The sequence below is a fragment of the Notamacropus eugenii genome (assembly GCF_028372415.1).
Source record: "Notamacropus eugenii isolate mMacEug1 chromosome Y unlocalized genomic scaffold, mMacEug1.pri_v2 SUPER_Y_unloc_2, whole genome shotgun sequence".
In the NCBI taxonomy this organism is placed as follows: domain Eukaryota; kingdom Metazoa; phylum Chordata; class Mammalia; order Diprotodontia; family Macropodidae; genus Notamacropus; species Notamacropus eugenii.
This window is the reverse complement of record NW_027325120.1, coordinates 759,324-784,937: the sequence shown is the minus strand read 5'-3', so window position 1 is coordinate 784,937 and position 25,614 is coordinate 759,324. Positions and strand designations below refer to the sequence as shown.

Here is a 25,614-nt window from a genome sequence, read left to right as displayed (position 1 = left end):
GGCTCGGTTCCCAGAGAACACTTGTGAAAGAGGCAAGAAGACTGAGTACATTTCAGGCAGGGGTACTTATGTGAGTAAAAGCAGGAAGGAAGGACTTCATGCTGTATTTCAAGAAATTATGATTAGTATACTTTAGCTGAAGCAACAACTCCATTTAGGAAAACAATATGGAGATAAGTTCGTGGAAGTATGTAATTTGTTAGATTAAAACAGTACTTGAATTTCAGAGAATCCCGTTGCATAAGGTCACTAGTTTTCCAGATAATCTGCTAGAGAGATTGAACCAGATAATTCCAAAGACTTTTCTTCTATCAAGACTCAGTTAAGGTGTCAGTAGCTCAGGTTTTTCACTCATAAAATTCTGATGTACCACATGAATATGTTTTTTCCATCTCTACTGAAATTTTCCTAGAGTCAGAGAAAGCCCTGGGTCTATTCCTCCCCCCCCCAAAAAAAAACCTTATAACTTCTACTAACTCTATTACTGAATATGTCAAAATTGAAAAGAGAGAACAAACCAAGTAGAGAATAGAGTACTTCTAGACAGTGATCATCACATTTTTAAAGACCTAGACATTGATTTTTTCCAGTTCCATAAATAAGTCTTTTTTTACAATGAGAATTGTATTATAAATTATAAATTTATTAGAGCGATACATAATGCAAATGAACTTGGGAAGGATTCAAAGAGTAGATTACATTGGAGGTTAGTTGACATTCTTTCTGGAGTGCGATTTCTTAACTACTTTTTTTTTTAAACTTCCTCATTCAGTTGTCTTCAGTGAGTAGATGATTACTGAGTTCTCAGATTCAAGTGCATTTGAGGAATGTATTCAAAATCAATGCACACATATTTTAGCAAGTCGTAAGAGGGTATTTTCTTCATTCTGTATATCTTGGGATAAATTTGGAAGATTTATGAAAGTCAGAAGGCCAAGTTCTGAAGTGTATATGAAGTTTTTGCTATGTGACCCACACCATGGTAAGAAATCACATAATTCACTAAGAGGAAGTAAAACAAAAACAAACGTGCATAAAAATTTGGAGTAGGGAGAGAAATGAAAATCTATATGGGAATATGTAGCATTTTGGAAAGATAAGCAAAATGATGAGATGGATTTATGCAGGTAAACGATTGCAGGTGGAATGTCAAGAAGTTTGGTAGGCAAAAATTTAAAAGGAATAAGGATTGGAGTATAAAATTATTTTGTTTTATTCCTGTTTAGAAAGGGATGGCAGGAAAGAAAAAAACAAACAAATAAATAAGCTTATTTTTCAAATGTTGATTTAGAATTTTCAAGGTTTGAGAAGAACTCCCATTTGTATCATTTCCTGTGTTATATGGCTGTCACAGTCAGAATCACGACATATCTAGTTATTAACACCTACTTCAAGACACCACTCAACATTTAACCATTCTTTTCTAGTCTCCACTCCACTCCTCTCCTGTCCTTGTTCTTCTGTAAAGTGTGAGTCCGTCTTGTGTTCCATTGCCCTCATTCATTCAATTCAAAATCTGATTTTGTTTGACTTTTCATAAATAGTAATTTCACTACTGAATTACTTTATTATGTTGTCTAAATCCATAAATTCATTACAATAAGGAGATTTTTCTGTGAAATCTACTCTTCTAAACTAGACTGGCAATTGATCTGTATCTTGGATTAATTGTAAATTCTGAGTCACCAGTAGGTTAAGTGATTAATGCAGGGACACAAACTGTTACTTGTCAGAGATAATATAAGAATCTGGGACTTACTGACTTCAAAGTTGACCTTTTATCCATCCAGAAACATTTCCTTTCATCAGGGAAGTGATAAATTCCTTTAAATATCCTTTGTCATTTATTTAAATCTACCTTCTTCATGTTATTATTTGTGTTCTTATTACTGTACCCTTCTGTTTTTCAGGATTTCTTTTCAAATTGCTTTCAACCTTAGCCATGATAATCTCTGACAGAAATCGGAGTACTTCAGTCATATTCATTCTCTTCGGATTTTCTGACTACCCAGAGTTTCACATTCTTCTCTTTTTGCTTTTCTTGGCCATCTATGTGATTACTGTGATGGGGAATCTTGGAATGATTGCAATCATTATAATGAACCCAAAGTTGCACACTCCAATGTATTTTTTCCTTAAACACTTGTCCATTGTGGATTTCTGTTACTCTACTGCTGTTACACCAAAGCTGTTGGAAAACTTAGTTCCAGAAGATAAGACGATGTCTATACCTACTTGCATCATGCAATTTTTCTTTATCGCTAACTGTGCTTTGACTGACACTGTCATGTTGGGAGTGATGGCATATGATCGTTTTGTGGCCATTTGTAATCCCCTTTTATATATGGCTGTCATGTCCCAGAAACGTTGGAGTCTCTTTATAGCTGCAGGGTATTCCTGGGGCATACTCTTATCTCTGCTCTTCACTTACTCTCTTCTTGTTTTATCTTTTTGTAGGCCTAAGATTATTGATAATTTTGTCTGTGAGTATTCCGGCATACTCTCTGCCTCCTGCTCTGATAAGTACTTCAGTCAGCTGATACTTCGTATAGTTGCAAATTTTAATATGTTGAGCACACTTATGATCATATTCACCTCTTATATATTTATTTCTGTAACTGTCATGAAAATGAATTCTGCTGGGGCAAGGCATATGCCGTTCTCCACTTGCGACTCTCACCTGACAGCTGTTGGAATCTTCTATGGAACAATCCTTTTCCTCTACTGCATACCCAATAGTAAAAGCTCCTGTTTCACCATCAAAGTGGGTTCTGTTTTCTATACAGTGGTCATCCCTATGCTGAACCCCCTAATACACAGTCTGAAGAACAAAGATGTTAAGGAAACACTCAGGAAATTAATGGACAAAAAAATGATGTCTCATTAGATTTTTGCCATCATCTCCAGCACCACCAACAGTATAAACAAAAAAACAGCAACTACAACATAAAGTAAACAGGGACAACAAAATTTGTTGCTTACATAATGTTGTAACTGATGACCCCATTCCCTTAAATGAACGACGATTATAGGCAGAAGCTCTTAGACTCATCTTGTGTTCAGACTTTTAGCTTCATATCTTATGAAAGAGTCCCATGCATAAGTAAAATAAGAATATGAAAAGTGGAAAGAAAAATAAAAAGTAGTCACCTAAAGTCCATTACTGTTTACTGTGAAGGGTGGATTGGCCTCCATTCCATCACCATAATTCTCCTTAGACTAACAAGCCAAATAAAATAATATTATTAATTTATTATTTTTGAACATCTCTCTTTCCTTAGTTCTCTTCAGATCTTCCTATCCTTTCTCTAGGAGTTGGTAAATTTCTTGCTATTGGAAGATGGTCTGCTACAAAATACATTGGGAAGTGACTATTGATGAACACAGAGGAGAATAGTGATCATTAAACATTCAGAAACACTATCAGGTTGATATAATTCATTACAGTGGTAAACAACCCTACAGAAATACAATATGTTTCAAAATATTTGATGTATCCTCTTTTCTGAAATGAACTTCTACACCATCTCTGTCTTGTCTTACTTCTAGCTTCCTTTCAAGATCAGTACAAGCATTGCCTTCTAAACATGTACTATTTTCTAATCATTTTCTTCCCATTGCTGTGTATTCATCACAGATGCATGGATACTATATGTGTAACTGTATGCCTATCATGCACAAACACAAACTCTCATACACATACATGCATATGCATATGGACGTTCATCCGTATGAACAGAAGTAAAGATATGTTCTGAAATATTATTTTTCTAGTACGTATAAAGAATTATTTGGGAACTGATAGATGTGTGTAATGATGACTGCAAAGCATTAGACAAGGCCACGTTATCTTCAATATAATCATTTTGTTCAGCCAAGTGAGACAATTAAAAAACTTGAGAGACATAGTTTCCAGGTAATTTAATCATTTTATTAATATAGTCACCAGGTAATTGATTTAAAAATGGTGATTTGACCACGTCTCTTAGATGAAATACCCCTTAGGCTGGTGAGGTTATAGTTTAAATGGCCTTTGCGGAGGAGGTGTTGTCATGGGTTGGAAATCAAGTTGGAATCCGTTAAAAAAAATGAGAGTTGGGGTACCTTGGGTACACGACTTAGGTCACTCAAATCTTGGTCAAAGAGGTATCAATTTCCATATTACCTTTCCTGATAATAAGTAAAGTCAGTATTTTCCCCAGACCTGTCTGAGCAAACACAATAAGAAGGAATACACTCATTAGCCTTAACTTGGAATTTCTATTCCTGTCTGATTAGATCTTGACCTGAATAAATCTGTAAGACAGATTTCCCGCACTGGTTGCTTTCTGGGGAAGGAAGTAGAAAAGGGGAAAATACTTGGACCTCATACAATCATTAGTTATTAAAAATAAGAGAAAATTTTCATTCTTTAGAAAAAAAAAAGATTTCCCAACACAATTCTTGTGGAAAATTATTTTTGAGCAAGAATCCATTAATTTCCAAACTGCAATTTAATGTTAAATCTCTAGGATGCCCTTATCGAAAAACATTATATGACTATAAAATATTCCTTTGATTTTAATACCACTTTTAAATGGATTTGCATTCAGTAAATCTAAACATTTACATTCATTTGGAAAACTTTAATGCATATGTGTGAAACAATATTTATTCTATCTCATGTTACTTGTCCACTTCATAGGGGTTTGGAACTGAACCAAGAACAAAAAGATAATGTGTAGTGTGCATTCGAATTTCCATATGAATAAAAATCAAAACAAAATTATGATAACAATAAAATCCCTCCTGCTTCAAGTTCAGCTTTTCAGACTCTGAGAATCTTGTCTTGCTCTCTGGTTTGCTGATGGACTTGAAAATGAGGGTAGGTAAATGACATGCAGCATTCTTTATTTCCCCTTTTCTCTATTTCTTCTCTGATAAACTCTACTTTGTCACTTATTTCTTAACTAAATCATAACACATCTTACATTTACATCAGGATTATCTGAGCATTTCATAGTTTTTCATAATCTGAGGAATCGAGTAAAAGTACCTGTCCGAAAAAGGAGCCTGGAGAAAAATATAGTCTGCCATTCGAGACTAAGCACTTGTTGCTGCTCAGCATTTTCTGTTGTCCCCAACTCTTTATGACCTTTTTTGGGGGTCTCTTTGAAAGACACTGGAGTACTTTGCCATTTACTTCTCCACACCATTTTGTGCACGAGGGTCACACAGCTAGAGATTATCTGAGATCAGCTTTGAATTCAGTTCTTTCTAACTACATTCCCTTGCTCTGTGCAGTGAGGCACGAAGCTCCCCAATATATAATAAAAGTAATAGTAATAAAATAGTATATCAATGATATAGAAGAACACGTTATCATTCTGCTTATATATTTACTCCAGGTAATTAGAGAATACGGAAGAAAGGAAACAAGAAGTGAAGAAAAGGAAATTTAATTTAAAATATTTTATATAAAGTACCCAAACTGTTCAAGTCAATATGCTGATAAACTGGGGTATTGAGGCAAAAAAAAAAAAAAAACAGCAATACCATCAGAAGAAGAGATTGAGAAACACACACAGACATACATACAATAATGGATACAAGTGATTCATTCTTTTTCTGAGGGGCAATTAAAGAGTTTTTGTCACTTTAAATAAAATTCATACGATAAAATAGTTTTCTCTTTTTTTTGCATAATGCATCTTGGCTTCAGATCTTGGAATGCATGGTTTAATATTCCATAAGTCTAACCTTTTTCTCTCATAAATCCTACATTTTGAAACATGTGCCATGAAATAAGATCGTTAAGTTTCAATTATTTAGTACTTGCACTCTTGTGGAGATAATTCTTGGTGAGTAACCCAAGTAAAGTAGGATATTAGAATATTAATTGTCTAATCTAAACATTCCAATAATTTTCCTAGCTGCTTTCTTTAAAATCAGAAATTTACTTTTTGTTTTCATATATTATAGAAAGTTTGATGAGACTCCTCATTTCCATGGTTTGCTTTCATTTGTTTAATTTAAGTATTGCTTCTCTTCTTAATCTGTGGTAACGCAAAGAGACTGGGCTTAGCCTCAGGGGTTAATTCATCCTTCCTTTTGGAAAACCCCTACACATGTGTTTCTTATGAGTCTTCATTTGGTGTCATCTAAGTTGCTGAGGCTGTTGACTGGATGAAGTTTATGCCCCATATACAATCAGTTCTTCCTTCCAGAGTCCTTCCCCTTCTTTCTACTCTAGAAAATAGTGTGATAAGCTCTTTACTCTTGCGTCCCTCCCTTTCCACTAGATAATCCATATTATCAGAGCAGCCTGGACTGAATTTGCTGTAGTACTTAGGTGCGGTTGAGATATTTTAGAATGATACAGACATCAGGGAGAATTCAGAGGAAAACTTCCTTGTAGGCTCTTTCAGTTTTCTTTGTTTTCAAACATTAGAATGTAAACTCTCTGAAGATAGGGGCTGTATTCATGCTTGCATTTGTATTTCCATTGCTTAGAATCATGCCTGGAACATAGGAAGTACTTAATAAATGCTTGTTTCCCCTTCACAGTGTCTTCTCTGTCCTGGGAAAGGTGAAACCCAGAAATACTTCTTAAATTCTCTCCGTAGGCATTTATTTTTTCTATTAATTGTATTTATTTTTAGTGTTCTACAACCACTTCCATAAAATTTAGATTCTTCTCCCCCCCCCCCGCCACCGACCCCCACCTCCCTCCCTCCCAGAGACGGCATGCAGTTCTACATAGGACCTACACACACGTTTCTATTGAACACATTTTCACTGTAGTCATGCTGTGTAGAAGAACTAAAATAAATGGGAGAAATCATACAGCAAATCAAAACATTAAATACACACAAAAAATTATCTGCTACATTCTGCGATTGAATTCCATAGTTCTTTCTCTCTATGTGGAAGGAATTTTGCCTTAGAATATCTTTGGGAATTATTTTTTAGTCCTTGCATTGCTATGAAGATCCAAGTCTACCAGATAAAACTATCTCACACTGTGGTCGTTGCTTTGCACTAAGTTCTCCTAGTTCTACGCCTTTCACTGAGCATCAGATCATATAAGTCTTTCCAGGCCTCTCTGAAGTCTTCTTGTTCATCATTTCCTATAGCACAATAGTATTCCATTACATTAATATACCATAATTTATTCAGTCATTCCCCAATTGATGGGCACCCTCTTGATTTTCACTTTTGGCCACTACAAAGAGTTCAGCTGTACATATTTTTCTATATGTTGTACCCTTTCCCATTTTTATGATATCTTGGGGATATGGTCCTAGAAGCGATATTTCTGGGTCAAAGGGTATGCACATTCTTGTAGCCCTTTGGTCATAGTTGCAAATCACTCTCCAGAATGGTTGGATCAGCTCACAGCTCCACCAACAATGAATTAGTGTTCCAACTCTCCCATTTCCTCTCCAACATTTATCATTTTCCTGTTCTGTGTTTGCCAACCTGATAGGTGTGATGTGGCTCAGAAGCCTCTCACTCTTGCTAAATTTGCGAGGTCGCTCATGTAGTCAAGAAGTCCAGTTGAAGATGAGTTGCACATCCCATGACTGACATCAACAGGAGGCTCTCACTGCCTTAGCGAACAAAGGAGAGGAGTTTGAAAGGGCTTTGGGCCAAGTGACAGAAAGAGAGACCCTCCTTCAGCAGAATGAGTACACTGGGAAGCAATTCATTCTTTCTGAATGTGGGAAAATGCTCCAGTTCCCAAAGTATGAAGAATATCCATCTTAGCAAAGACTGAAAGGAGGAATCCAGACACAATGGTGTCAAGCTGAAGGAGAGCGAGATCAAGCTGCCCCAATAGATCCATGATCGTCCACGAATGACTTTCGAGGTGGAGGGGAAGAGTGCCAAGAACTCGAAGGCCAGTGTGGCGGCCACGGTGCTTCGGGTGAGATGGAAGCGCGGCTCGGATACCGACGAGGACCTGATGCTGGCGTGTAAACGCCTAAGGATGGGGGACTCTGAGAAGTGGGCGGAGGGGGCGGCGCCGGAATCCCTGGAGGACAACATCTTGAAGTTGGCGGCAACGGGGCGCTCCTGGGAAGACCTTGTTCAGAAGCATGGCAGACAAGCCATGAGTAGTGAGAAGGCCACCGCAGCCCTCATTCCTTCGCTGGAAAGGCATCAGAGAATCCGTCACCACCTCCTCACTGCAAAGGTGCTGACCCAGCAAATGACCGCCAGCGCCTGCTCTCCAAAGGCCTGGTCGCGTGTGTACAGGGAGAAGCAGCCCTGCCAGCTGTGGCCGCTGCCGGCAGACCTGACACACACAAGCCAGACTCTGATGCCACACACATCACAGAGAGGAGGCAGGTAGTCATCTACGCAAGAATTCCAACTCTGTGTTTTCATACAAGACGATGGTACTCGAAAGAGACCCTCTCCATTCCTGCCACCTGCCCCGAGAAATCTCATCCACATGTGATCATCTCTAATACAGTAAGGGTGATCCATGAGCATCAGGCCATGTACGAGGATGGAAAAGGAAGGGAGCATGGAGACAAGGAAGAAGACTCCAGCGTCCAGGTGGAAGTGCAGGTCACCACCCTCCCTTCTCCTCCACAGCCATCTCAATTCAGTGAGCTGGTATTCCTTAGGGTGATGACAGGAAATGACCTTGGATGCACTGGGAGACCTTGGCCTCTTTAGGCCTCAGGGACTTTGCAGGGACTCACTTAGGGTGAGACAGAGCCCATTCATTAGATAGGACTGTTGAAGGAGCTGCCAGGGCATGGCCCCTTTAATGAGGCTCAGAAAAAGCAAGACTTCCGTCTGGGAGGGAAACAGTCACAGTTACTCTTGATAATCACTCTCAAGCCAGGAGGGTCCAGTAGAGCCCTTAGGCAGGGCCCCATAGGATTCCCAGCTTTAGAGTGAAGTAGGTTTATGTTTTGGGGAGAGCAGAGCAGGTACTCACTGAATCTCCCAGGATCCCAATGCGTTGACCTCTACAAGGAGTCAGCCATGCCTGGGATCTCTGAAGTGCTACGTACCTCTAGAGAGACTATGGCATTATCGTTACTATCAACGTTTGTTGGTAGTGGGTGGCCTTGGGCATGGGTAGTGCAAAGTGGGCATGATTGTCAGCCAACTTTGTGGGCTTGATTTCTGTTCATAATCAAGGGACTGCAGGATACACCTTGGATTCCTATGCATTTAAGTTTCACTTCTTGTTCACTCTGTGCTGGCTCACAAACCACTCACTCTGGCTAAATTTGGGAGGTCACTCACGTAGTCAAGAAGTCCTGTTGAAGATGGGATGCACATCCCATGACTGACATCAAGTTAACATCCACAAACAAATTGACTCAGTCCTTTATGGCTTTTGACTCCTTCCACATCTTTCCCTGTATTCATATCCTGACAGCCTACATTCTGAAGGCCAGGAAATCTCAAATCCTCCTGGTCCCTTCGTCTGGATGTCCCATGCCTAGCATGCTGCCAGATTTGATACCCCTTGCACTCATTCGGCTTCTCCCCTTCCTCTCCTGCTGCCTTTCCTTGCTGTTGCTGATTCCTTTGGCTCTCTCATAACGGTCAGAACACTGCGACATCAAGGAACAGTGACATAGCCTGACTGACGGTCTTGTCCTCCCCGCATCCTTTCATTCAAGTAAAGCCGGGATCAGATGCTTCTACCTTGCTCGGGGAGTGTCCTTATCTGGGACCGTAGACTCTCGACCTGGAACAACCTTACCGACTGTCTGACAGAAGCATCCTTTTGCTTTTGTGTGTCCTGATCTCGTTTGCCTGTCTGGGGAAGTCCATGGATCTCACATCCAGTGAATAATTTTTGAAATTATGGAAGGCAAGGGAAAGGTTCTTTTAGGTTTTAGTGGAAATAAAGATGCCTTCCAAAACCTGCACTTTCACATACCCCCATGAAATCCACTTATGCACCCCGTGGGCGTCTGGAAATGTGCGTTACAAAATCTTGGGTTAATCCAGCCTTTGCCTTGCAATCAAAAGTATAATGAGGCTGTGACAACTGGGCGACTCGCCCACATGAGCTCAGATGGAAAACAGTGAACAAGGTGCCATGTACGCCCACCCTTTTTACTCCCAGTCCAGTGGCTTAAATCACCGAAGTGTGACCAAAAATATATCTGCTTGATATTTTCCCCAGGGATTAAAGATTTATGCACAGCAAGGAGGGGGCTTTCAAGACCAAAGGGTGAGTAACTCAACTCCAAAGATTGTGGAATTTGAGAAATGGTGAAGGACGCAGTGATATGAGTCAACATCACGTGCTAGGCTGGAGAAATGCGATGTAGAGGGAACCTGGTCGCCCCTGCCCCCACAGGTCTTCACCTGCTTGGGTAGGTGGAGTCAAGGACGGGGAAGTAGGGGAGGCCTCTTCAAAGGCCTCCACAGCTCTGGTCAGTATCAGTTGCTGCCAGAGCTCTAGAGGAAGAGCTCACATTCCTTTTCCTGTCCTGAGGGGAAGCTCTGAGAAGGAAGGAATGAGAATCCTAAGAACATGTACTGAAGAGCCTTATTTGAAAATCTGAAGGTAGAGCTCATTTTCTCGATGTGCCTGGCCTTGTTCACCCATTCAGTGACCGTCCAAGGTTGCCAGAGCTTTTGGACAGTGTGTCTTCTCCAGGGCAGGGAGGGAACCAATGAAAGCGTGACTTGTCTGGAATGCCGAGGGCTGAGGGAAGTTAGTGACTTCGGGCCCAAGAGCAACCTGCAAAATCTGTCCCTCGCTAGTCAAATGCTCAGACATCATTTGCGCCAGAGCATGGTGAGTCTGACTAGTTGTGATCAAGACGGGGAAAAAGAGAACCTCTGTGAGGAAGAGCAGAGGGTCTTCACTGATTCCTGTTCATTACTCCCAGAACACAAAGATCACCTAATGCTTCCCTTGGAAACAGCCACTGGCAAGAAGAAGGAAAAGTTCCAGGAGGCTCCCACTGCCTTAGCGAACAAAGGAGAGCAGTTGAAAGGGCTTTGGGCCAAGTGAGAGAAAGAGAGACCCTCCTTCAGCAGGGTGTGGGCACTGGGAAGCACCTTCATTCTTTCCGAATGTGGGAAAATGCTCCAGTTCCCAACGGAGGAAGGACACCCCTCTTTGCAAAGACTGAAAGAGGAATCCAGACACAATCGTGTCTAGCTGAAGGAGAGCGAGGCCAAGCTGCCCTAATAGATCCATGATCGGCCGCGAACGGTTTTGGGTGGAGGGGAAGAGTGCCAATATCTCGGAGGCCAGTGTGGAGCCCAAGGTGCCTCGGGTGAGACGGAAGCGCGGTGCAGATCCCGACGAGGACCTGATGCTGGCATGTAATCGCCTAGGGATGGGGGCCTCCAAGGAGAGGGCAGAGAAGGGGGCGCCGGGGTCCCTGGAGGACAACGTCTTGAAGTTGGCGGCGACGGGGCGCTCCCGGGATGAGCCTGTTCAGAAGCATGGCAGACAAGCCATGAGCAGAGAGAAGACCACCAGAGCCCTGAGTCCTTCGCTGGAAAGCCATCAGAGAATCCGTCACCACCTTCTCACTGCAAAGGTGCTGACCCGGCAAGATGACCGCCATCGCCTGTTCTCCAAAGTCTGGGCTGCATGTGCACAGGGAGAAGCAGCCCTATCAGCTGTGGCCACTGCTGGAAGGCCTGACAGAGACAGGGCTTCTTAATATTTAAATATCATTCAGGAGTTTATGAAACTGTCTGGATAGGCACCTCTCCCTGTTGATTCTACAGATTTACTTCTTCTTGGTCCTGTTATTTATGCGTCTAAGTACTCTGACTAAGTCTCCTGCCACCATTTTATTGCACTTGAAGGGAAAAAAAACTCTCAGCAAATGTCTTTTTTTACCCAACGAAGCTCTCCAAGGGCCTTAAGTGCCCAGAAATCAAAGGAAGCTTTAACCTTTGTGGCCTCCAAGAGGCTTTCACTCTCCCCCTGTTGGGGGGTTGCTGGAATACAGTGGACTGTCTTAGTTGAAAAGAGTCGTAGAAAGTACAACAGGGAATAGGAGATACAACATAGTATGTGAGAACAAGGTCAACACCTTGTATTTGAAGAAGACAACACAGCATGTAAGCCATGGAAAACACCTTGTAACCCATAACATAGAACATGAGGGCTGGGAGGAACATTAGACATCTTCTAGCGCAATCTTTCCATTTTATATAGTGGGGGGGGGGCGGGAAGGAAATGAGGGGGAATGGGTCCGTGGCCAGTGAGGTCTTGATCCTTAGAACAAGTTCAATATGTTTTTCTTGTGGCAGCCCATGTGGAAACTTGGTAAGATTGCTTCTACAAATACATGATGGGAGATTCCTTTCCCATTTTGTCGTTGTTGAGATATAACTGAGTGTGCGTACAAGACTGGGGAAGATGCCTTCTTTCCCTCTTTCTTAGTGGAAAACGAGGCAAGAATTCCATAGGCCTGCACATGGCGAGAGAAAGAAGCCTTAAATGCTCTCTCCCAGCCTGGTTTTCATGTGTCTATGAACACCTGATAACTGTCTTCTGTCTGCTACGTTTCTTGATCTTATATGGATGACTATGAAATACAATGATCCAGATTACAGTCTTATGGATTATAGAAGGTTAGATGTACCATTAAATGTCCTCTAAATAATCGTATTTCTTGGAACTAGTAGCTACGTCTAGTGAGAAAGCTTTCTCTGAGGAGTGGCCTGTTTTGACCCATTCTAGCCAAGAGTTGACAAGGCAGGTGAGAAAAAAAATGCCTGCAAGCAGGGGTCACATTCACCCATTACTGAAGCCACATCAAGACATGAAATTTCTGAGGATGCCAAGAAAGGTTAGAAGGATTCCCTTAGCGAGGAAGTAAACCTCCTTCATACTTTGGGATGGTGGAATATTTTAAAGCAACACTTTCACCTTTGAAACCCCCAAGGACTGAATATATGAGGAAAGAGAAGAGTATCTTCTCAATTTCAGAAATTGCCTCTTGCTATAGCTTCTCAGGAAATATCACTTTGCAGAAATCCAGTTGGTATTACCTGGGTAATTGATATTGGGGTGATATTGATTGGTCAAGTGATAATAGGGGAAAAGCCAGACTGGGATTCATGAACATAAGGACCAGAGAGAAGCCTGGCATTTTAGGATTAACCCTGAGACTAGGGGGAGAGAGGCAGTGGTCACATCCGGGGACTTGACCTGCTTAGTGGAGTGCAAGATGAGAAAGCTCACTGAGCCCAGAGCCTGACTGCTGTATTTATAGAGGATGAAAAGATAGGAAGTATTTGTTCAAGAACACATGGTGACTCTAGGGAAATGCTGGGACATGAATACAGGGCTCCCAGATCCAGAGTTCTTTCCACAGAACCACACTCATCAGTTTGCTTTTTGCACACACCACGTTAAGTCACTGGATACATAATGGTGAGATCAGGATGATTTGCATGGATTGTATGGTGGGAATATTGTTCTCAGTCTTATGCTCAGTGCAGTGGGGGACATAAAATTTGTGAGGGATGAAGTCTGTGCCTTGAGGAACTTGTCCCCATGTAAGGATAACGCTACACTCTTTGGTACATACTCAATTCCTGGCCATGGAAGCGGTCTAAGTCACCTTGGTCCAAACTCTTTAAAACCTGACACCAGGAGCCCTCACCTCCAGGTCCAGGCTTGCAAGTCTTGTTATACTTCTTCATCTACACTTGCTTCTGCACTATGAATAAGAGTCCCTACTTACATATGTCTCCAAGGATCCCAGATTGCCCTGAGTAGAGCAACTCCATTAACTCTTTGCTCACTGAGGACCCACATGAAATCCATGCCTGTGATGTTAATCGTAAGGCTATTTCCTATGTATTATGCCATGTGATCCCCACAAACGCTAGTGGGGCAGACACTACATGGTCTGGTCAGAACATGTTCCTGGAAGTTGAAGGGATATTGATCTGATGGACTACCTCATGAAGATCTTGACCAAGAGAGGGTACAGTTTCACTACCACAGCTGAGAGGGAAATCGTGCATGACATCAAGGAGAAACTGTATTATGTCACCCTGGACTTTGAGCAGGAGGCTACTGCTGCATCTAGCTCCTCTCTGGAAAAAAACTATGAGCTCCCTGATGGTTAGGTTATCACCATTGGCAAAGAGAGGTTCTGGTGCCCAAAAGTTCTCTTCCAGCCATCTTTCTTACGTATGTAATTCTGTGGAATCCATGAAACTACCTTCAACTCAATCATGAAGTGTGATGTTGACATTTGTAAGGATTTCTATGCCAATACCGTATTGTCTGGTAGTATCACTATGTACCTAGGCACTGCCAACAGAATGCAAAAGGAGATTACAGCCCTAACTGCCAGCACAGTGAAAATCAACATCATTACCCCAACTGAACACAAATGCTCTGCCTGTAATGGAGACCCCATCCTGGTGTCTCTTTCCACCTTCCAGCAGATGTGGATCAACAAGCAGGAGTATGATGAATCTGGGCCCTCCATTGTTCACCACAAATGCTTCTCAATGGACTGTTTGTGTTTTTTTATTGTGCTTTTTTTTTTTGTCAAAACGGTGTGACATGATAATTGCCCCCCAAAAAGAGATGAGATTGGCATGAATTTATTTGTTTGTTTTTGTTTTGTTTTGGTTTGGTTTGGTTTTTTTGGCGCTTGACTGGAACTGGAAGAGTGAAGGTGATGAGCAGTCTAGGTATGTTGGAGACAAACATCCCCAAAATTCTACAGTGCGTCTTCAGGAATCTGATTGTACATTTGTTTTTTGTTTTTATTAGTCATTCCAAATATTGCATAATGCATTGTCACAGAGTTATGGGCTTCCATGAAGGCTGTCCTTAGCTAGAGCAAAGAAGCTAAGTAACAAATCTGGATGCGGGGGAAGGTACTAGTATTGCTTCATATGTAAATTAATGTAATCCTTTAAAAAAAATTTTGGATCTTCCACCGTAGTACTTGTTCCTTTTTTAAAAAAATTGTTAGCCATATTAAATGGCCCCTGAAATTCCCTCCCTACCCTTAACGTATATGTGTATGAAGACTTTGCAGTCTCCCTGCGAGTTTTATGAGATTGGTGCTGGGACCTGGGGGAGGGGAGGAGCTTTACCTGTACACTGACTTAAGACCAGTTCAAATAAAAGTGCACATGTAAAAGAAAAAAAAAAGAAATTGAAGGAATGCCCATCCATTGGAGAATGGTTGAACAAGTTGTGGTATATGAATGTAATGGAATACTATTGTTATATAAGAAATGATGGGCAGAAAGATTGCAGAAAACCTGGAAAGACTTACATGAACTGATACTGAGTGAAGTGCACAGAACCAGAAGAAAATTATAAACAGTGACAGCAACATTAGGTGATAACTGGCTCTGATAGACCTAGCTCTTCTCAGCAATACACTTATTCAAGATAATTCCAAGAAAAATCATCACAGAAAAAATGCTAGCCATAGAAATAACTATGAAATCTGAAACCAGATTGAAGCACCCTATTTTCATTTTTTTTCTTTTTTCTTTCGTGTGGTCTTCCCCTTTTATTCTGATTCTTCTTTCACAGCATGACGAATGATTGTACATGTATAACTTGTATCAGATTGCTTGCTTTCTTGGGGAGGGGAGAGAGAAGGGAGGAAGGAAAATTTTGGAACTCAAAATTTTAAAAAAGTAAATGTTGAAAACTGTCTTTACATGTAATTGGAAAAAAATAAAATATTAATACTAATCTAAAAAAATATTGTTGCTGGTAATGATGAGGAAGATAATGAATGATTTTGCAGAGATGGTATATCTATCAAAGCCAAGAGAGGAGCAGGACAGTTCTACAGCATTGAACTAATTGTGCCCTCTAGTTGACAAGTAAAGGTAAGAATTTATGCATAGTTTTGAGTGTGTATGGTCCCAAAAAGTACATTGAATCAGGAGTAGACTCTGTGAGTCAAGCAGTGCATCCAGATGCTGCATACAACCTCCCTCTTAATTCCACATAGACAACATATTGTGGAAAAAAAGAGAGGAAAAGAGAAAATGTGTCGGGGATGAAGATGAATTATTGGAGAATGTCTACTTCTGTTGACTGAGTGCTTCTGGCTATGGGGAATTCAGAGCATTTCCCTCCGAAGGCTTCGTTTGCATTCAAAAAACATGTTGGATTCACAGATTGATAAAGAGAGCTGTGCTAAAATGTTGCATTGCTGTGCACCTCAAGTTTGTTCACTCATTGCCATGTCCTCCTTCCAAATTAGGGCATCATGTGAGTCTATGCTGCTAGTAGATATAGTTTCCATTTGCTGAGTTTAGAGGGAAATTAAAACACACACTCACACGCACAAACACACACAGCACATTTTTTTGTGCAGAATAATTGATAGGAGCAGTGATTCATGTCCCTTCAGCAATATTTCCTTTCATGATAAAGAAATCTGTACCTTTTCCAGGATACTCTCCCTCCTTAGATTCAGGAAATGTTGAAGCATTCAGCAGGTTTTCTTTGGTATTTATTTATTTTCTACTTTAATTTATTTTTAACTGAATTGTTTTATTTGTTTTCAGTGTTAGACAATCACTTCCATATATCTTAGGTTTTTTTCCCACTCCCTCCCCCTCATTCACTCATTCCTCCCCGCTCCATCCCTGAGACAGGATAATTACATAGGTTCTACACATACATTTCTATTAAATGCATGTTGCATAGAAGAATGAAAATGAATGAGAGAAATCATTAAAAAAAAACAAACAAACCGTAATACGAAAGAAAATGGTGTGCTTCTATCTGCAATCAAATTTCATAGTTCTTTCTCTGGATGTGGAAGGCATTTTGCCTCAAGAGTCCATTGGAAATTTTCTAAGTCCATGCATTTCAATGAAGTACTAAGTCTACCAGAAAAATTCCTCACACACTGTGGTTCTTGCTGTGTACAAAGGTCTCCTGGTTCTGCTCCTTTCACTCAGCATCAGTTCATATAAGTCTTTCCAGGCTTCTCTGAAGTCTTCCTGCTCATCATTTGTCATAGCCCAACTTGTTCAGCCATTCCCCAATTGATGGACATCTCCCTGATTTCCAATTTTTGATCATCACAAAAAGAGCTGTTATAAATGTTTTTGTACATGTGGGACCCTTTCCAATTTCTATGATCTCTTTGGAATAGAGTTCCAGAAGCAATATTGCTGGGTCAAAGGCTATGCACACTTTTGTAGTCCTTTGGGCATAGTTCCAAATTACTCTCCAGAATGGTTGGATCAGTTCACAGCTCCACCAACAATGAATTAATGTTCCAATTCTCCCACATCTTCTCCAACATTTATCATGTCTCTGTTTTGTCATGTTAGCCAATCTGATAGGTGTGATGTGGTACCTCAGAGTTGTTTTGATTTGCATCTCTCTAATCAATAGTGACTGAGTGCATTTTTTCATATGATTATAGATAGATTTAATGTCTTCCTTTTCTTTGGTGTTTATTAATGGAAAGGTATAGGAAATACGTAAGGTATGACGACTGCAAGAGACGATTGTGCCAGAAGGGAGGAGGAGTGAAGATCAAGTGATGGGATCATTCCAAATGACCCAATCTCAGAGGGACAAAGAACTTCAGAGGCCATCAAAGTCAAACTACTGACTGGTAGATAAATTCCCTTTCCATTACCAGCACTGCAGTACAGGCTTTCTGCCACCCTTCTTCTGTCACAGGCTTTTTCACATTCATTTTGTAAAAGACTGTTGAGGTCTTCTGTTTTTGAAATGCCTAAAATTTACTCTCTGTATCCCTCCCTCTCTTGCCTACCAGACAGCAACCCCATAGAGCAAATAAGATTTTGTGGGAAAAGAAGGAAAAGAAAAAAAAAAGTCTTAAAACTGGTCAATAAATTTTTTTAAGTTTAGAAAATATATTCTTGTTCCATACCTGTGGATCTCTCACCCCTGAAAAGGAGAAGTAGGAAATATCTTTTCCTATGTATTTCTTATTCTTTGAAATTTTCCAGTGAATGTTATTTTTTATTGTTTTTTTGATAGTTGTCCTTTCTGTTTACATTGTCATCATTTTATGGATACTGATTTCATCTCTCTCTTACTTCACATTATTTAAAAAAAATTGAACAGTGGGTGTGGAGCCAAGATGGTATAGTTAAGGCAGGAATTCATCTGTGCTCTCCTAACTTCACCTCCATACAACTTAAAAATAACACCTCGAATTAAATTCTGGGGTGGTAGAACCAACACACGGTTGGGATGAAATGGTTTCCTCATCCAATACAACTTAGGAGGTGAGCAGGAACGGTCTATCTCACTAGGGTTTTGGCAGGGCTTTGGGCACAGTAGAGTGCAAGCCCTGCATTAGCAAGCCAGTAGTAGTCCTTGCTGGTGGCTGCATCCGCAGCAACTGTTCAGAAGGAGGTTACAGGGGATCCTTTGCTGGCAGGATTCTATTGTATCACCTACATGTGGATCTGCCTCAAAGCTCCTGGATGAGGAAAAAGTACAAAGGGAAATCATAAGGGATTCAATAAGGTAAAATTTTACATTCTTATGTGGTAAGATGATACTTGTAACTCCTACGAACTTTGTCATTATTAGAACATTTAGAAGTAATATACATAAACAGAGGGCATGAGTGTAAGTTGCATGTGATAGGATGATATCTGAGAATAATTAAATTAAATGGTGAGAAAGATGATATGCTAAGAGAAGGGGGAGGGAGAAGTAGAATGGGTTAAATTATCACGTATAAAAGAAGCACGAAAGAGCTTTTATAGTAGAGGTGAATGTGGGGGAAGTAGAGAAGAAGGGACACTATAACCTTACTCAGAATTGGCTCAATTGGGCATAGAAATCTAATTTACCCTATGGGGAAGTAGATGTAAGGGAAGGGAGAAGGAGGCTGGTAGAAAACAGAACAAATTAAGGGAGACAGTGGTCAAAAGGAAAACAAGTGTTAGAGACTGACAAGTTTAAATGAAAGAGAGAAAATCATACGAAGGTTAAGATAGGATGGAGGGAAAAAATATTTAGTAATCATAACTGGGAAAATGAATGGGATGAACTCATCTATAAAATGCAAGCAGACAGGATGGATTGAAAACCAGAATCCAACAATATGTCATTTACAGGAAACACATTGAAGCAAAGAGACACACACAGAGTAAAAATAAGAGACAGAAGGAAAATTTGTTATAATTTGTAAGGGGCCCAGGAGGGTGCAAGTCCTGGGACCAAGGCTATAGTAGAGGCAAAGCCTGTTCCCGTGGGATTTGTGCTTATTCAAACCGTTGCAGAAGCTCTGTAAGACCCTGGAACCTGATGTTCCTGCAGATACTGATGTTCCGTACAGTAAAGTTACAAGTGGGCCTGGGAACCCAGGAACTAGCTTCAGGAACAAGATAAGCTTCGTTACTGCGGGTGTTAGGATGTGGAATAGTCATGAAGTGATGAAGTAATGGTCATGATATGGCGAAGTAATGGGATGAGCTCAGCCTGTATATGATTGGTAGTTACAGTCTTTATAAACCCTAACTTTCAGCTGAATAAAGAGAGTTGCTTGGAGTTGCTTATCATCTTGTCTCCAGTCTCCTTCCTGCAGAGCTCACAGATCACGCAACCCAAACTGACAGGTATTCAGAGACCTGTTGGTCAGGGGGACTCCAGGGGGCTCGGGCCCTGACCCCGAGCAATGATTTAGCTGATTTTCTTTAAAGTAGGGATAGCAATCGTGATCTTGAACAAAGCAAAGGCAAAAATAGATCTAATTGAAAGAGACAATCAGGGAAACTATATTATGCTAAAAAGTCCATAAACTAACAAACTATGAAGTGATATCAATATGAAATATTTTTGCACGAGCTGGTGAAGTACCAAAACTCTTAAAGAAACACATACACACATGCACACACACACACACACACACACACACACGTATAAACATGTTATCTCTCCCATTAAAATGTAAACTTCTTGCTATAAGGGTTAATTTCAGTCACTGTGTCTGTCCTCCACACCTACCACAGTGCCAAGTAGATAGGAATTGCTTAATAAATATGTGTTTATTGATTAATAGATAGTTGAGTTATAAACCATGAGCTGAAACACTTTTGGTGCACTAGCTTTCCTCTTGTTAGAGACATCCGGCTGATTCATGTATTTCTTCAAATGTGGCACACCAAATCTAACATAATGCATCACATGCATTGATAATTGTAACTCCTACGAACTTTGTGAGATCACATAGGTTAGAATGGTCCTGTTATTTCCTCAGTTCTGTACACAAAACTTTTAATGTAGCCTTAGATCACATTAGCTTACCTGGCTGGCAAATAATACAATTTTCACCTGGGAAATCTATTTTTCCACTAATTATCTCCCTTTCCATCTTTCCCATGCCCTTAGTGGACTATTTTTTTTCAAATGAACTGTTGTACACTGCTGTGTCACCTATAGAATATTTGTAAAATGTGTTTTTTGAAAAAAATGTGTAATACTTTACTCTTATCCTTATTAAATTTAAACTGAATCAACTGTGCCTGATGTTCTATCTGATAAATATATCTTTGCAAACTAAGACAAAACAAAACAAAACAAATCACAAAGATCGTGCATTATAATCAGGTGGGATTTGTACCAGGAATACAGGACCAGTTCAATATTAGGAAAACTATTGGCATGACTGACCACATCAATAACAAAAACAAAAATTATATGGTTGTCTCAATAGATGCAGAAAAATGTTTTTTGACAAACTACAAGTCTCATTCCTATTAAAAATGTTGAAAAGCATAGGGATCAATGGCTTTCGTTAAAACGATAAGTAACCTCTCCTAAAAACCATTACAAAGAACTATCTGAAATAAGGATAACCTAAAACCTTCTCAGGAAAATCAGGGGTGAAACAAGAATGCCCCTCAACACCAGCATTAGCCAATATTGTCATAGAAATACTAGCTGTAACAGCAAGAAAAGGAAAAGAAATTGAAGGAATTAGAAAAAGCAATGAAGAAACAAAAATATTGCTCCTTTTAGATGGCATACTTAGAGAATCCTATAAAATCAACTAAAAAAAACTTAGTTGAAACAACAACTTCAGTAAAGTTTCAGTATATAAAATAACCCAACTAAATTTTCAGTATTTTATATCTTACCAACCAATAAAACCCAGGGAGAGAAAAGACATTTAAAATAACTGCAGACAACATAAAATAATTGGAAGTCTACCTGCCAAGACAAATTCAGGAATTCTATGAACACAACTGAAAAATACTTTTCACACAAATTCAGATATAAGTACCTGGGGATATATTAATTTCTCATGTGTAGGTCAACTCCATTTATTAGAAATGCCAGTTTTACATAAATGAATCTACTTATTCAGTGTCATACCAATCAAAGTAACAAATGTCATTAAAAGCTGGAAAAATATAAAAAATTCATCCAGAAGAACATAAGGTCAAGAATATCAAGGGAATCAATGAAAATAATGTGAAGGAAGATGGTCTAGCAGTACCAGATTTCAAACTATATTTCAAAGCAGTAACCATGAAAACAATCTGATGGTAGCTAAGAAATAACAGAGGTGGATCAATGGCATAGATTAGGCACACAATGCATAGTAGTAAATAATCATATTAATCTAGTGTTTGATAAACCTAAAAATCTAAGCTTTTGGGACAAAATTCACTATTTGGCCAAAAATTACTGGGAAAACTGAAAGCAGTTTGGCAAAAACTAAATATATAGAACAAAATCCCACACAATATACCAAGTTCAAAATGGTTACATGATTTAAACATAAAGGTAATATCATAAGAAAGTTAGGAAGCATGGGAAAATTATCTGTCATTTTCATATCTAAGGAGAAAAATTATGACCTAACAAAAGAGAGAGAGCATTACAGGACATAAAATAATAATTTTGATTATATTAAATTAAAAAAGATTTGCACAACAAAACCAATGCAGCCAAGATTAGAAGGAAAATAGAGAACAGGGAAATTTTTTTACAGCACATTTCTCTGACAAAAATCTCATTTCTCAAACATATATAGAGAGAACTGAGTCAACTTAATGAGAACATGAGTCATTTTTCAAATGAAAATTGGTCAAAGGATATGAAAAGCAGTTTTAGATAAAAATCAAATCATATAAAATGCTCTAAATCACTATGAATTAGAGAAAGGGAAATTAAAGAAACTCTCAGCTACCACCTCACACCTATCAATCTGGCTAATATGAAAGAAAAAGAAAATGATGAATGTTGGAGAGGATATGTGGCAATTTGGACACTAATCCATTGTTGGAGTTCTAAACTGATCCAACCATTCTGGAGACCAATTTAGAACTATTCATGAAGGGTTATAAAATTCTGCATACCCAGCAACACAAATACTAGCTCTGTATCCTAAGAGATCAAAGAAAATGGAAGGAACCCATGCGTACAAAAATATTTACAGGACTTCTTTTTGTGATGGCAAACAACGAAAAATTTAGGAGATACTCATCAATTGAGGAATGACTGAACATGCTATGGCATATGACTGTGAAAGAATAGAGTGCTATAAGAAATGATGGACTGGATACTTAACAAAAAACCTGAAAAGACTTACATGAACTGATGCCAAGTAAAGTGAGCAGAATCAGGAGAATATTGGACATAGTAATAGCAATATTGTATGATCATCAACTATGAATAACTTAGCTTTTATCAGCAATGCAATTATCCAAGACAATCCTAAAGGGTTTATGATGAAAAATGCTATCCATCTCCAGAGAAAGAACTCTTCTTTCATCCTTTCATTCACATAAAATCTGAATGCGAATCAAAGCATACTTATTTTTTACGTTTTTGGAGGGAGTTGTAACGGAAATATGTTTTGCAAGACTGAACATCTATAATCTATAGTAATTAACGTGCCTTTTCAAGGACGAATATTGGTAGTAGAGGAGGGAAAGAATTTGGAACCCAAAAGCTTTTTCAAAAATGAATGTTAAGAATTGCTTTACATATAATTGAGAAAAGTGAAATAAAAAATAAAATAGAACTGTGATTTCATTGGTTAGTTGAACTCTTGTGAGGAAAATTCTTCTTTCATTCACACTGAGATTATTTTCCCTGGAATTTGTACTGTCAATGAGTTGCCAGTAGGTAATGAGAGCTTATGACTGGCCTAGGGTCACACAGAAGCAGAAGTTTTAAACAGATATTCCTGATTTTAACCAGAATTATCTATCATGATATACATGAGCACATCTTAACATGCAATGATACTCCCTCCTTCCTTTTTCACCCATGTGTTGGTTTTTTTGGGGGGAGGGGGCATTCTATGTGTTTTTATTTTTACTTTGAAGGTATGAGGACTTTTAAGTCAAGAATTCCGAAATGGATATATGATCTCATCATTTTGGAAATTTTCTTCAACAATAAATAACAACATAAATAGAAAGAAAAACAATGGCCCTGCATGGCTCCTGTTTCCTTCCGCAGTAATGGTAACATAATGGCAGCAAAGGGCTAAGAGTTGCAGGTTTTTAGATCATCTACAACATGACTTGACTGTTAGAGCTCACATTTTAATAGGAGACAATACCTGCAGGAAGGTTTAGCCAGAGGAACAATTCAAAGGAACGCAGCCCTAAGGGTTCAACTGCAGGATGCATCCATACTGTGAGTATCAGTGGTGCAGATAATAAGAAATCCAGGTTGGCATTTTATGCCTCTCTTGAGACTTGTGTTAAAGAACGATTTTTCTACTGAGCTCTGACCTTTTTATCAGGAAGGTTTGGAAATCCCTTATTTCATTGAATGTCCATTTCCTTGCCTGAAATACTATGCTGAACTTTGATGGGTAATTGATCCTGAGTTGTAGTCCGATCCTTTGCTTTATGGAATATTATATTCCATCGGTTTCAGTCTTTTAATATGGAAGCTGCAAGGCTCTGTGATCATGACTGCAGTCAAACATTTTTCTTTGGAAGGAGATATGCCCTTCTAGGGTCAAATTCCAGACAAATGTCTCATCCTACCCCTCAGTCCCTATTATGGCCCATCCCTGGTAAGGATCTTGCCCTTCCTGCTGTTGTTGCTGTGGTAGAAGCATCTGAGAACGGCTTGACTTGAACGAAGGGATGTGGGGAGGACAAGCACGTCACACAGGAAATGTCACTGTTCCTTGACTTCGCCGTGTTCCGACCATTGTGAGAGAGCCAAGAGATTCAGCAAGAGGAATGAAAGGCAGCAGGAGAGGAATGGGAGAAACCGAATGAGTGCAAGGGGTCTCAAATCTGGCAGCATGCTAGACATGGGACATCCAGATGAAGGGACCAGGAGGATTTGAGATTTCCTGGCCTTCAGAATGTAAGTTGTCAGGATCTGAACACAGGGTAAGATGTTGAAGGAGCCAAAATCCATAAAGGATTGAGTCGATTTGTTTGTGGACGCTAAATTGATGTCAGTCATAGGATGTGCATCACATCTTCAACTGGACTTCTTCACTACGTGAGTGACCACGCAAATATAACAAGAGTGAGAGGTTTCTGAGCCCCCACGGAGCGAACATGAAGTAAAAGTTAAATGCATAGGAATCCAAGGTGTATCCCGCAGTGCCGTGATTCTGAACATAAACCATGCCCACAAAGTTTGCTGACAAGCATGCCCAATTGGCATTGTCCATGCCCGAGGCCACCCGCTACCAACCAACCTTGATAGTAAAGATATTGCCCTAGTCGCTCTAGAGGTATGTAGCCCTTCAGAGATCACAGGCACTGCTCACACCTTGTAGACGTAAACGCATTGCGAGGCAACTTCCAATTCTAAATCTAACTTCCAAATTCCAGTTCGAAATTCGAATTGAAATTTCCACTTCCAAATTCCACTTCCATATTCCAGTTCTAAATTCCAATTACAATTTTGGCTTCAAAAATCCACTTCTAAATTCCACTTCTAAATTCCAACTCTAAATTCCAGTTCCAACCTCCAATTGAAAATGCTATTTTGAAATTCACCTCCACAATCCTGTTCCCAATTCCTCTTCTGATTTCCTTTTCCAATTTCTGATACTATAATGCTCTTCCAGCATGTGGCACTTCAACTGCATCATGAAATTTTGAATCCAGATTCAAATTGACCCTTTTTAATAAAATTCTGCTTTCTAAGTACCCTTGTAAATTTGTGTTTCAAAATCCTCTTCAAAATTACACTTTTAAATTCCAGTACTAAATTGCATTTCCAAATTCAGGTAACAAATTACAATTCTAAATTCCTATACCAAATATGACTCTCAAATTCCAGTTCTAAATTCAAATAAGAAATTCTGCATCAAAAATTCACTTCCAACATCCAATTCTAAATTCCACTTCCAATTCCAGTTCCAAATTCCAGTTCTAAATTCCAATTCTAAATTCCAATTCCAAATTCCAATTCTAAATTCCAATTCTTAATTTCAATTCCAAATTCCACTTCCAAATTCCAATTCTAAATTCAAATTCAAAATTCTGCTTCAAACATCCACTTACAAATTCCAATTACAATTTCGACTTCCAAATTCCACTTCCAAACTCCAGTTCGAAATTCCAATTTTACATTCCACTTCCAAATTCCACTTCCAAATCCAGTAATTAACTCCAAATCCAAATTCCAATTCCAAATTCCGCTCCAAAAATCCACTTCCAAATTCC

The 25,614-nt window shown here is 39.5% G+C and overlaps 1 protein-coding gene across 1 annotated transcript; it reads left to right on the top strand.

Annotated features, from left to right (window-relative positions):
- The first annotated feature begins 1,942 nt into the window (after positions 1-1,942).
- Positions 1,943-2,887, top strand: LOC140516987 (olfactory receptor 5D13-like). Its single transcript, XM_072627840.1, has one exon. The coding sequence runs from the start codon at positions 1,943-1,945 to the stop codon at positions 2,885-2,887; it is 945 nt and encodes a 314-aa protein (XP_072483941.1).
- Positions 2,888-25,614: the final 22,727 nt, after the last annotated feature.